Below are 14136 nucleotides of genomic sequence, written 5' to 3'. Positions count from 1 at the left end.
GCCGACCTGTTTGCTGTAAATCGCGATACAAGTATATGTTCTGTTGTGATAGTTCATATCATTAGGGTTACAACATAATACTCATTGTTTGGCACATTTATTCCTTATACATACATACATACATACATACATACATACATACATACATACATACATACATACACACACACACACACACACACACACACACACACACACACACACACACACACACACACATACATACATACATACATACATACATACATACATACATACATAACATGGTGTGTTTGACACGCCTGGTCAAAGGTACCTAGTAATTGACTTATTCATGCAACAATCCATTCTACATGAATGGAGATGTCCATCTGAGTCGATAGACCATGTAATGGGTGACACGTTTGTCTAGAACCCTACAGTTCTGGTTGAAAGCATCTGAGGGTTTTATGCAACCATTTAGCGTAAAGGTAAACTCAAAATATGCTTCAATTCAAAGCAATGGAAAAGACAGTCCAGTTTTAGAATATATTATTACATACATCCCTCAAATGCTAAACAACTTTGCCAAGACTTCTGTGTGTCTAAAACACCAAAATGTAGTAAGGCTTTTATGGCAATGGGTGCATATATCGATTCCATTCATTCGGATCTATACAAGTTGAATACATGTAATCACTTGAATGCTAAGTCAAACTAGTTGGGATACAACCTGTTTCATGGAGGTGTTTACTAGCTCTGTTGCAACCAAACAGAAAACAAAGAAAACCTCCACATTCCACACTCTAAGATAGCAAGATCACAATTTCTTCAGTGAGCCATTTAAAAGTTGTGCTGGTAGACGCAGACACGCGGGTGTCAATGTCCTTATGTCTACATTTGATGTCTACATGGTGGCACATTAGTTCATTTCATTTAGACAAAATGTACAAAGAAGTGATATTCATTTAATATTGCTATGTTAAAGTGTAACGTGCTGTTTCTTATTGGTTTCTGGGTTGTTTTATCAAATACAGTCAGTCAACACTTAAATGAAACGGACTGTAAACTTTTACAAATTTAGGAAGTCATTGCATGATGTAAGTCTCTCCTGAAACTATATCTGGGCCATGACCTATGACTGTTTATATACAAGTTGGGGCTTATCACCAGAGAAAGGGAGCAAACGTAAACCCTTTATTTAATTGAAATAACAACTAAGAGGCAAGTGTAAACCACCAGGGGTTCAACAAATATCTTGAGTATGCCTGTATGAATTGGATTTTATAAAAAACCTCTTTCCACTTTGTAGTGGATAATCTCAAATTTCACTAATCAAAAACAATAATACCATACAAACGCCGTGAAACCATACATAATGTTTTTGAAATTTCTAACGATGTTGTCAATTGATTTGCAGCACGACATACATGTAGGTTAACTAAACTAACTAAGTTTCTAGCCACAAGGATTTGTTTTTGTGTGACGTGTAAAACTATTCCATTCGCCCTCTAATGGTATCCAATTTATAACAGTATGTTAGGGCCAACGTTGGTTTTGATTCCACAAATACCCTATGGCAGAGTGTTTTCGAATGGAGTGTCGACACGTTTATCAGATATCAACTGCAACTAGTTCTCACTATTATTAAATGGACTATTTTTGGTGTATTCATTACATAATCATCATTAATGACAAGGGATGGTTTCTCTAGCAGACCTATCTCTGTTGCCTACATATCCTACATATTCGTCCGTGGTAAAGTTTGGCTTAATTGCATGATGTATTCATTAAGATTGTTTATCTCTTAATCCTGTATGTCATCCCAATGATAGAGCTGCTCACTTGTCATACCATACAGGATTACCTATCCTTCATAAAACGAACGAAGAATATAATGATATATTCAACATTTCTGCCATGTACCTTGTACTAATGACAATGATTATATCATCACCTCATGCTACCTTCATTCACCTTGTGTGAATGTCGTACCAATTAGACAACATTCGGAAACACAACAAACCACTCTCGGTATGATCATGAATACAGCTTTAGTTTATATAATTGCAATAACACTTTAAACTACATGTAAATCTGTATATGTGCCCCTACCCGCAAAATGCAAAAACTAATATGTGGTTTCGCACTTTATTTGGCAATAGGATTTAGCAGAGCGCGGAACTTATAGAACTCGGAAGCACTTGAGCACGACGTGTAATACTAGAAACTCCGTGGATATGCCTCAATTTGTGGTTATAAGCCAAGCTATTCTAAATGAAGAATACTGTTTATATTTGTTGTTCACGAATCACAACTCTCCGACTAATTTGCATCCCTTAGGCTAGATCATCCTATTTTGACATAAACCTCATTCTGCTGTACCAAGTCATCTACATGCTAACAAAGTTGAATGGCCATTGATCACTTTAATCTAGCAACGGGTGTAACAACTAATATAGTCACTGAGGATTCTTGAAGTAGATTTTTAAATGCTTACTCTGTTTTTACCTCCAAGTTGCACACGAAGTTACACAGATGTTATTTTACATCGCCCTTTTGCCTTGTGTCTCTATGTGTATTTGTTAGCATGATACATAAAAGAATATTAGATGGATGTCGAACGATTGCCTATAAGACAAGAACCACGCTACAACTTACAAGAGTCTGGATGGTGCTATGCAGTTTCAGATCATGGCCAAAGAGATTCAGAAGACGCTAATGAGGTCATAGAATTCTAGCATTAGTCATAGAGTTCTGAACCTTGTGGGAACCATTCTTTGGTTTTTGGCGTGTATGTAGTTTTATACAGCTTTATTAGGGATATTGTTCAGTATATGCGGGGCATAGGCTCCACTTTCTGTCCTCTAGTGGAATATCCGTAGCCTAATAACCATGCATTGTGTTTATAGAACATCACTTTCATCTTAAAAGCAAAAGAGAGCCTTCACTCCAAGCACCAACGTTCCGATGTGATTACTTTTAATATGCCTCTTTGTCGTCATTTAGACCCAATTTGTTTATCGCTATCTAGTCAGATAAATCTGCTTCGCAAGATACCACAACCTACACACACATCAATGACCACCGTATAATTTACTCCATGCAATCAGAACGACAGAGCTACGCTTTGCCAAGCCAACAGCATTACTTAACATTAAATCAAGTTTGCTTGAATATGCTTCTATACTTTGCCAAATTGATTTCAGAAATGATAATACCGATTACCAGTTGATATTAAATATTGATCTATAAACTCACTAGCTTATTACAAATACGACTGAAAACCTCTCGAATACCTTTAGGAATCTTCAGTACTGATAAAGACGAGTAAAGTAGGAGTTTCAATCACTCTAGACGTCGATGAATTATTCAAGATGTCAAAGTGTTGTCGCTATATGTTGTTAATGCTGTTATTTCTAGGATGTATTTGATTTCTTGATGATTGTACTCGTCTCTGAAATATTAATGTCATATAGATCTTTGATGAGATGTTTATGATTGTGTATGAAGATTAAATATTTGATGTAAGGTGGTTGGTACGCTTTCAGTCTCCTACATATACATTTGAAGGAGAGGCACAATCCGAGATGTCTTGATGATGTATTTTACTTCCTTTAACGAAGACTGTGGTTGACGATTTGATTATTTTGGTCATCACCACCATCGTCGTCCTTGTCATCATCATCATCATCATCATCATCATCATCATCATCATCATCATCACCATTTCATCGCTACCACCATCGCCTATAACCTTCTTTTTTCCCATTCATAAATGAAAACAGATGACGCCAATAACACTATTACACGCTTTTTTGACACATGGCCACGCCAATCTCTTTGCTCACTAAAGCTTGTTTAGCATTGTTTATGAGATCGGTTCAATGGCAAAATGAAATTTAACCAATTACTGCTATAGATGTACCTGCGTTTTAGGTATAATAGTCTAATGTTGATGTATACACTGTGAACTATATTTTATTTGAATAACAAATCTTATACAAATAATTCTGGATTCTCACCAAACATTACAACAACTTCAGTGGTCAGGAACAACTCTTTCATCAATTAATATTCATTCATTGCGTCATATCTGTAGATATCCATGTTCGTGATAGCACTATCTAGCAGTAGCTCATGCTGAAATCAAATTCACAGGAAACATAATTTTCTGTAGTCATGACAACATCATTACATTACTATCAATATGATTAGCATCACTGTTTTAAATAGCGTGACTTCCAATAAATTTCAACCTCAAAGTCTTCTTTGTTTTTAATTATTGAATGATAGCAGTGAATAAACTGTACGTTGTTTTTATGAATCATCCTCATACCAATATTCCTGTTTATATAGGTTTACATGATCAACGTTCTTTAAGGAACAGTCTTCCAGACCATATGGGACTGACATAAGCAAACAATCGTACCTTTCGTTAAGCTTGGGAGAAAGACTTTATGCATGTAATATATATTTGGTGGAACACAAAGAGGTCACAAAAACATACCTGATCTATTCCATTGATTGTATTTTGTAGTAACAGGTAGTGTTGTTTTTCACGTTACATGTGTTAGGTGCAAAATCAAGCAGAAGATGTTTTATACGGTGTACGTCGCCCGCGTGTTTTGTGAGCCGGCATTCAAGAAATATAAAAAGCTAAAATGCATTATCTTTAACAGTACAACCTTTCAAGCGTTGTCAAGTGTTTACACTACTACCCAATTTAGATTCCACAACCTGTACTTATTAACGCCATTTTGCTTGTCAAATATCACATAACTACAATAAATGGTCCCAACAATAAAATTCTTGGTGATAATAATAATAATAATAATTGTTATTATCATTCTTCAGTAAATCCCTGGCAGCACTCGGTGCATTAAATCTAAACCACATATTTTCATTTTGAAAGATATTAAGTAAATCTTTTATGAATGATATTAAGATTATATTTAGAATACTTGACAACTAAGGAAGTTAGCAAGTATGATATAAAACCACATGAATACCCTTTAAAGAATGATAACCATTCCTGTCACATCAAATCAATACATACAATGATAATACGCATTAACTTCTCTCTGAATAAACATCCTAAATTACATGCGGGTTTAACGGAAAGTTTCTTTGTAATTCTAACCGTCTATTATTACAGGAACCTATTCATATTTTCCTTTACCCTAGGGAAGAAAATTGTTCCCATTCGGTGGTCTTTCATTACATGTGAAGATCTATATTTAACGTAAGGTATATATTATTATATCCATAGACGCGTGCCAACTCTAACAAAGCCTATAGGAAAAGATGTAAAGACGCCAACCTTTGTGAAATATTGTCGACGTGTGTGAAATTAGGAAATAGATACCCCAAGGCGAATCTTCGTACTGCTTAGCAGGTCACTAATGCATGATTACTGACGAGATGTGCAAATGAACCGTCTGACTGGGGTCTACGCCTTCACTATGATGCCTATGATAAACTTCAATATTCATTTTCCAAATTTTGGAATAGAAGATGTAACCACTTTGTAATCGCATTGTGTTGTCAAACTTAATGTACGGGCAAATATCGCTGGGCCCTGGCCAACGTCACTCATTGATGTCGACCCTTTTCAAAGTCTCTAAAAACAACGGCGTCTGTCTGTCTGCATTTTCTGTCTGTCTAACTGACTTAAACTGTACGTATATATGCATGCATCTAGGTAGGAAGTAAGTACATACGTACGTAATAAGTCTGTCTGTCTGTCTGTCTGTCTCTCTCTCTCTCTCTCTCTCTCTCGCTCTCTCTCTCTCTCTCTCTCTCAAAAACAAGTATATCAAAATGCTAATAAGCCATTTTTTCTCATGAGTTATTACTATAATCGATCATAAGACATATCGGTTGGCTGTGAAAGGAAATAACGTATGAGTTTTAAATATTGATAGATATCATAACACCTGTCATATGATGCTTGTTATTATATAATATCGTCATGGCAAGGTTTGGTGTTAAGGATAGTGTTAGAATAAACGTAGTTGACATAAGATATTATATTGTAAAGTAGTTTTACTATATTAATTTCACAGTCGTGCAAAGCATGTTCAAAAATGAAATGTCACAATGCAGTACAATATTAAAGGCATCCAAGGCGTCTCCTTAATTTTACTTGATTTTATGTTCTTAATTTGCTTTAAAGTGGTCATATTAATAAGAAATTTGTATCTATTTTTGGATTTTTAATTAACGAGATGACGTTACCATGTTTTTGTACTTGTAAGAACAAAGTGAAACTACATACACTAAGTCCGTGTTTGTTGCTCAATGAATTGGAAAAAACTAAAATGTTGTGCACAGGTTTGTTTATACACGGTATAATTTGTATTCACATGTAAACACAAGAAATCAAACTATCTCGTGTGTAAATGGTGATGTTTCAACATAATGAGTTGCATTTGTCGCACTGAACATATTTATATCTTGTTATCAGCAATGTACGAATCTATCACTTCTTTCAACATTAAAGGCAATAAAAAGAAAGTTTACATATTTGCATGCGTACCACAAAGAAGCATGGTTGTTATGAGGGACTTGAGATTGTATTCTTCATTGTACAGATTGCTAGAAGCAGTAATCAATCTATGGGAAGTGTTTTTTTCTATATTTCTATATATCTGCCTTTACAACCTGTTACCACACCCTGAGTGACTATTTAACCAACGTCGCCAATACAGCGAGAAGAGTAAATTGAGCATGCGGTTGCTCACGACACATGAGTTCCTTACGTCACAACTCTTAGCCTTGGGCTACGGAACTAACTGGATTTCCATCGTTAAGTTTGCAGACGATATCACGTTTTATTACTGAGCCAGGTGGTACTGAGTGAAGATATCCATTAATTCTCTCTCAAATTCATTGTACGTTAAAGGGTATTTGATATGTTGAAATAATAGTAGTCTCTACTAGGTTATTGATAAGCATAATTTGTATATACTAGTATGCATATATACATATTCTTACGAAAGTACGTTGTACGGTATATTTTTTAACCATCATAGACACTAACATCTGTCGCACGTCAACCATATATATATATATATATATATATATATATATATATATATATATATATATATATATATATATATATATATATATATATATATGATATATTTATTTATTTATTTATATTAAGGTTGAGGTGCGCGATGTCTTTGATGGTTTTAAAAATATACAGCGTACTATAGCAAGAACACACACACACACAAATATATATATATATATATATATATATATATATATATATATATATATTTCATATAATTTTCATCAAAAATTGACAACTCACTTGAACAAAGCAATCTACTTTCCTCTAAAATTATCACTCGGTGACAAGTTAGATATCTAGCGTAACAACAAGGGATTAAGACATCGGAACGTTTAGCCTCCTGATGAAAAGTGTAGTGTGCCGTAAAATAGCAGATATTAAGCCAATATTTAACTTATATGCAAAGACAAAAGCTGTCAGATAGAGTGACGTCACATGGTGAAGCGTGCGAGCAGCTTGCCAATCAAATTCACTCAACACTCGCAAGTCCTTTCTTCAACTCACCTAGTATTATTTCAGCGAGTGGTTGTTCGAGGTAGTTGTTCGAGATAAAGTGCTAACACGTTAATAACACAGTAACTCTAGTTTTATAGTACGGAGGCTCAATCTCTTCCACTCAATGGATGAATGTGCTCGATGCTATAGGTAGCTGAAGGTCTTATCGACATCAACACAGGCAATGTCATATAAGCCTGCAGTTATCTTGAAGGAGCACAAGCTCAATTTTTTATACGTTTTGGGGCGTCATTGTTGCTGCGCATTTACAATCTACTCGTTGTATCCTACTTACTGATGATGCATACATAAAATCATCATTTGCGATTGACTGAACCTAAACCTGCTGTTAAGATATGATATATAAACGGTCCACTGACATAATTTATTATACGTATAAAAATTTCGAGGTAGCCATTTCTTTGCAATCAACTGTTCGAACTATGACAGAAGAAAGTTTTGTTAATGTCATAGAAGGCATGCATCGACATTAGGATCATATTAAGAATAGTTAATTGGGGCTTTAGGTAAACATTTTGCTTAGAAGTACAAACAATCTTTTAAAATCAGCTTGTGCATCTTTATAAGTTGGCAGATTAAGAGTACACATAATTTTATGAATGTTCTGATGACAACTGTCGAGTAATGAAGTACCAATCCTATTATGACTACCAATAGAACTGAAACACAATTTGAACTCATAGGCTATAACACCTCGCAAAGATAAAAGCAAACCTTTTTATGTGGTAATAAATTAAACCTTGTGATGGCTATGTTACTATAAAGTATAGTTCGTATGTAATTAGTTCATCTTCGTAATGACAACTGTTCCTGACATAACAATCAAATACAAATGGACAGACATTAACTGAATACGATAATATTCTGTTAATATTCTGTATTGCGTTTCTTTTACGCTGCACAAATCCTAGCATTCGTCCCTTGCAAGGTAAATAACGTTTTATTATCAGTGATGGACCATTTAGATTGTACCTATTTTCCGCACAAAATAACTTGTATCTTGTCTACCCTTTTCTGAACTCTTTCCTAACTATATCATAAAATCAGCCATCCTCACTTTCTGCCACGCATTTGGTTTTCTAAAAATTAGTACAGGAGTACAAAAACGCTTTGAATCTTCGACTAGTTTCACACCTCAGCGATCTTACCCAAGAAGTTGGAATTGAAACTGTACAAAATTTTAATTGAGATTTTCATTCCAACATTGCCTTTTTCTGTTTAGTGTTTATGTTATTTGCTATTTGCTATTTATCAGATTGATATCGGTAAATGATACAAACGGTGCATCTAGGGAGTCGTGCGTGAATATTATCAAACAGTGTATCTCCATAAATTCACATTTTCTATACAGTTGTAATGATATCTGTTTCCTTCTATTTAGTTATGTAATTATATGCTGTTCGATATTTCCTATTACTCCGAACAAGTATCAAATTGATTTTGGCTAATGAGGCACGCATATTGAATTTAGGAAGTAAATCGTGCTTGCTGTCATGTGCTATAAACTTAAAATGTATAGATGTCGGCCTGTAACCTTCATGTTGTAACGCACCGCTTATGTAGACTTATTAAGGGCTCTCGTGTTTATCTTCAAAAAGTGCAATTATGTTATCTTATATTGACCTTAGATTCCAGTTGAATTCTATTTTGTAACAGAACACAAACGTGATGACATCTTTTTTGATAACAGTTTGCCTCTGACAATTAAGTTATTATGCCAATAGGATTTACTTAGACACAATATATCAGTTGATACGCATAGCAGCGAAAGATATTTAGGTTATGAGCAAATCATTTATATATTTACCAAGTTTGTACTTGCACTAAGAATTGTCACCATTTAGATTTATGAATAATATAAATTTGACAAGTTAATTGTAGCAATGAAATGATATCCATTCAAATATACAATAAAGACGTATTATATTTGTAATTTAAAAACTAGTAATGGTAAAAACTGATACGATTTGTAAAATAATAAGTGACTTTTCATTGCTAGACTAGAAAACCTACTCAAAATATCAGAATTCGTCAAGACGTGAGTCAAGAATTATATACATCGCCTAAAGGAAAACTCCATTTTCATTTCTTGAGTGGTCTTCAAATATGCAGGTCCCTGGTAATTGGTTTGGGAACGTATTGGCTCTCATGAACACTACTATATATACGCACAGTTGTCAACATATGCCGAGTAAAGTGAGGTCTATAAATTGCAACGATTCTGTGTAGATATTTGCTGTAAATATTACTATACAACGCATTTGTGTCTGATGAACAGATGACAAATTGCACGTCCGTACGTGTATTGCAGCTGCTATATATATATATATATATATATATATATATATATATATATATATATATGTGTGTGTGTGTGTGTGTGTGTGTGTGTGTGTATATATATATATGTATATATATATATATATATATATATATATATATATATATATATATATATATATATATATATATATATATATATATATATATATATATATATATAGAAGCGTTGTAATCTACATTGTAGATTTTCTAACCTGAAATTTGCTTCATTTCAAATCGTCTTTGAGAGTGTTCCCTTTCGTGTCACAAAACTAATTCAATCGTCAAGTATTCGCTGAAATGGAGGTTTTTATTTTTAAATCCGGGGACATTTGTAACGCATATTGATAATGTTCAATTCGATTTCAAATAGACCAAACTATCTTTAAAAAATTGGCTCGACACTTTGCACTTCTCTGCACCCAGATGAATCGTTTTGCTGGTGTACGTTCACGTGATTTCGTATGCATGGAACGATCGAGCTTATTTGCATTGTATGTATGATATTTATTGGTATTCCACAGCAATGCAAATGCCAATAGTATACGCGCGCACCAGTTCAGGAAATCACTGGTATAATACACATATTCGTTACCAAAAATGAAACAAGCATTCTTTCAGACGATAGGAGGATAGTATCGGAAAATGACAATAATTACATAAATGTTGGTTTAAACTGTAAATATCAACAACAGAAAATACGAGGTACAACAACAACAACAACAACAACAACAACAACATAACGATTTACTCTATACGTGTGTTATATATTAAATTTAAAGTGAAGAATCGATAATGTCACGTGACAGTATTCGGAGCATGGAAAGTTTAATGCAATCTGTACATTTTGTACATACCTCCGTCAAACTGATAACGTATTGAAAATAAAGGAAATATAACGAAGCGCATTTGGTGCCGACTCGGCTATCTTAATAAATACTGTGTCTCCTTTTGTGGTGATAACTTTATTAAGCTTGACAATGCTCATTATACTCCTGTATCTTCATCTCTTATTTTCACATATACACTCGCACTCACATACATACAAACCAGTTCACACTGGCTGGTTGTTAGGGGCAACGGGATTGATAGGACTTACTTCTACTCCACGCTGCCATTTCTGTCATGATTTCCAGCATGTCTTCATCTGTAACTCTATCCTTGTAGTAAGACTTGTAACGAGTCAATGTCAGATTGTCAGAATCTATAACAGTGGTATTGATGGCCTGGGCGACAGGAAACCAGACTGATTCTATAGTTTCAACTATCACGCCAAATTTGAGCCAATTGAAGTGATTGAACAATCCGGTTGTTAAGGCTGGGCCGACTTCATCAAAAGAGCCCAGGGTTCGTAAAAGGGTTCCATACCCTGTGAAAAATTTGAACTGAAACTGACTTTTTGAACATCCAGCACACATATAGGGCAGGTTTCGGTATTCCGCTAAAACTGCAACAGAAAGTGCCTCTTCACTGCACACGGGTCCGATTAAAGCAGAATAGTTAGTGGTGTATACCATATCACTCAGAGGTCCCAGAACTAATTTACTGCAACGGGTTTCCAGACGGTCGTATGTTAGTATATGGCCTGGTAGCAAAGTAGGATCGTTATTAACAGTTTCAAAGCCAATTAGTAACCCGGCTCCAAAGCTCTGTTCTGCGCTCAGTGGTGAAAAGAGAGCCCTACCTAGTGGATACGATAACAGGGTGCGAAATTCTTCGCCACGTGTAGGATTTTGAGAGCTGAAGAAAATCAATATGAACAGGGTTATAGACGTATGTGGAGCAATTCTTGTATTCGCCATAATTCCGTCAAGCAATTACAAAATCTTGCAGAAAATCAGAAAATTCAATCCACTAACTCTTCATAAAATTATACCCGATTCACTCGCCGACAGCGAATTTGACCTGCAAACAAAAAGGAAAGAAAAATTAGTTTCTTTAAATTAGATTCTAAGCAAAGCGGATTGGCGAACAGCATATTTAATTTCGGATGCGACGAATAAATGAAATGAACCGGCGACTTCGCTCTATATAATTGTTTGAACATGCTCAATTTCAGGATGATAGCTTGAAATTGCTCCACTTTCGATTTGATGTATATATTCGCTCTTTACTTCGATATCGTATGAAGATAAGATCTGTTCATATGCCCTGCCTGAAATCCTTCACGACGTTAAGTAGTTAGGTTAATGAACTGATGCAGTGATGGTACTTTGTCATTACTGAACAAATTAATGAATAAGTTAGGGATGATCGCACAATGTCACACAAGCTCAATAAATGAACTTCGTTCATTTAGAGGGGAGGGGGTCTGGGGTCAATGCAATTGCTGAACTACTCCACATACCCAAGACCAGACTCAAATCATATGGAGACCGATCATTCTCACACTCATCTCCCACATTATGGAATCATCTCCCCCTTGACATTCGCACCGCACCTACTGTTGATATCTTCAAAGCCAAACTCAAAACTTATCTATTCCAAAGAGCATTCATGTGAACTGGGAGCGCCATTGGGCATCTTTTGATGGATATCAGGCGCTTTATAAATTTGTGTTTATATATTATAACTCCATCTATGCCCTTCTAACCAAATTTCGAAAACTTTCATGCCTTCAATGATAACAGGTTCTGCATTTACTACTGGGATGTTGGTATTATAAAGTTGATTAAGATTTACGTATAATGTGAAATAGAGTGCTGAGTTTCCAGTCGTATTTTAATGTATTTACCATCATGTTTTACCTTGCGTTGATGGTAGGGGTGTGACCGCTACAATTTTCATTGTTTACCTATATATCAAACGTGTTGATGTCGTACATACGGTGACGGTATCTTGTAAACGTTCGTTTTGGGTGAGGGGGAGGAGTGTTGTTCTAAACGAACGAAGTTCGCTGATTGAGCTTGTGCGACATTGTGCGATCGTCCCTTAATGCTAATAGGTTCAGTAACTAGCAACCAAGAGGAAAAGAAGAAACATTTTAACCAAACATATTATGTGTAAATTTAAATCAGCAAAGGCTCTGTATGAGCGATTCGGTGTATCTGTGATTTAGAAAGTGTGGTTTCGATCGACTTAAAACCTGTGATAATGATCAAATATTGTGATTGGTTGATTTGTTAGCCAATCCAATCAGTCGATAAACTCGTACTGTAGTGTCTGGTCTCTACTTTAAATCTGTGATAATGATCAGATATAGCAATTGGTTGATTTGCCAAACATTTCGAGCAATCGTTAAACTCTACATTCATAGTAATTAATAGTGAAATTGTAATATATTCAAACTAAGTAATGATCGACTTGATATGTGAAAGCTTAGAAGCTAAACGTGTAACGTCCAGTTACATTTTTTAGGGTACTGTTTAATTGCGCTGTTGAACAAAACTAAACAGAAACAAATAAGAAACTGCACATGCTATACTATACTATAAGATGGTAAGAGTGAATAAATACAGTTTCTTGCTACATTTTGATTAAATCAAATGAACTAATGTGCCATCATGCAGACATCAAATGCAGACATGAATACATTGGCGCCCATGTCTGTCTAGTTGCAGTATGTTGGTTTAAATGGCCTATTTAATTCAGACTCAATGTAGCAACATATTGCGATATCTTAAAGTGTAGTATATGCATATTCTTATTAGTGTCTGCATGGCTGTATCAATCAGAACCAGTGAATAGTAACCTGGTCTGTGTGATTAATCAAAAAGACAGTGACAACAGCTATACTTTAGTGATCCTTATAGTCAACCACATTGTGATGATGTGCGTGAAATTGTGTGACAGTGGCCGCAGATCGAGATTCGTAAACGATATTATGTTAACTATTTCACTTTTTGAAACAGCACATGGGTTTAATCTTTTGAGTGCATAACGATGTTTTCCTGGAAGCATACGGTTAATAGGCCTTTTCAAATTTTGCCATGGTGGTGCTCTACTTCCTGTCTGTGTGTACCTTGGGGGTATACTTGGTATAGGTTACTTGGTTAATCATAGAGCACTGCTACTTTCCTCGATGTCTGAACAATGCGAAAAACATCCCTGATTTACACTTCTATAGAATACCAAGAGACAATGCCCTTGAGAAATGGTACTATGATGTCATGATAAATGATGCTCAGAGACAGTTCAATGCTACATATAGAGTACATGATAAAACCTTAACGGATCTGATATGAGTTTTGCAGATTTATGGCTTACAAACCCTCCTAAAGTCTGACGCTTCATCTGTACAACCTCGGTCCGCG

General features: G+C 35.1%; 1 protein-coding gene across 1 annotated transcript; it reads right to left on the bottom strand.

The window, feature by feature from the left end:
• Positions 1 to 10554: 10554 nt before the first annotated feature.
• LOC144447168 (guanylate cyclase 32E-like) lies at positions 10555 to 11685 on the bottom strand. The gene is made up of 2 exons (XM_078137073.1): positions 10983 to 11685; positions 10555 to 10559 (listed from the first exon to the last, which is right to left on the bottom strand). Exons 1-2 carry the CDS (start codon positions 11683 to 11685, stop codon positions 10555 to 10557), a joined length of 708 nt encoding a protein of 235 aa, XP_077993199.1.
• Between the last annotated feature and the right edge of the window lie 2451 nt (positions 11686 to 14136).

Source organism: Glandiceps talaboti, chromosome 16 (genome assembly GCF_964340395.1).
Source record: "Glandiceps talaboti chromosome 16, keGlaTala1.1, whole genome shotgun sequence".
In the NCBI taxonomy this organism is placed as follows: Eukaryota; Metazoa; Hemichordata; class Enteropneusta; family Spengelidae; genus Glandiceps; species Glandiceps talaboti.
The sequence above is the reverse complement of the archived record's forward strand: the minus strand, read 5'-3'. Positions and strand labels throughout refer to the sequence as shown.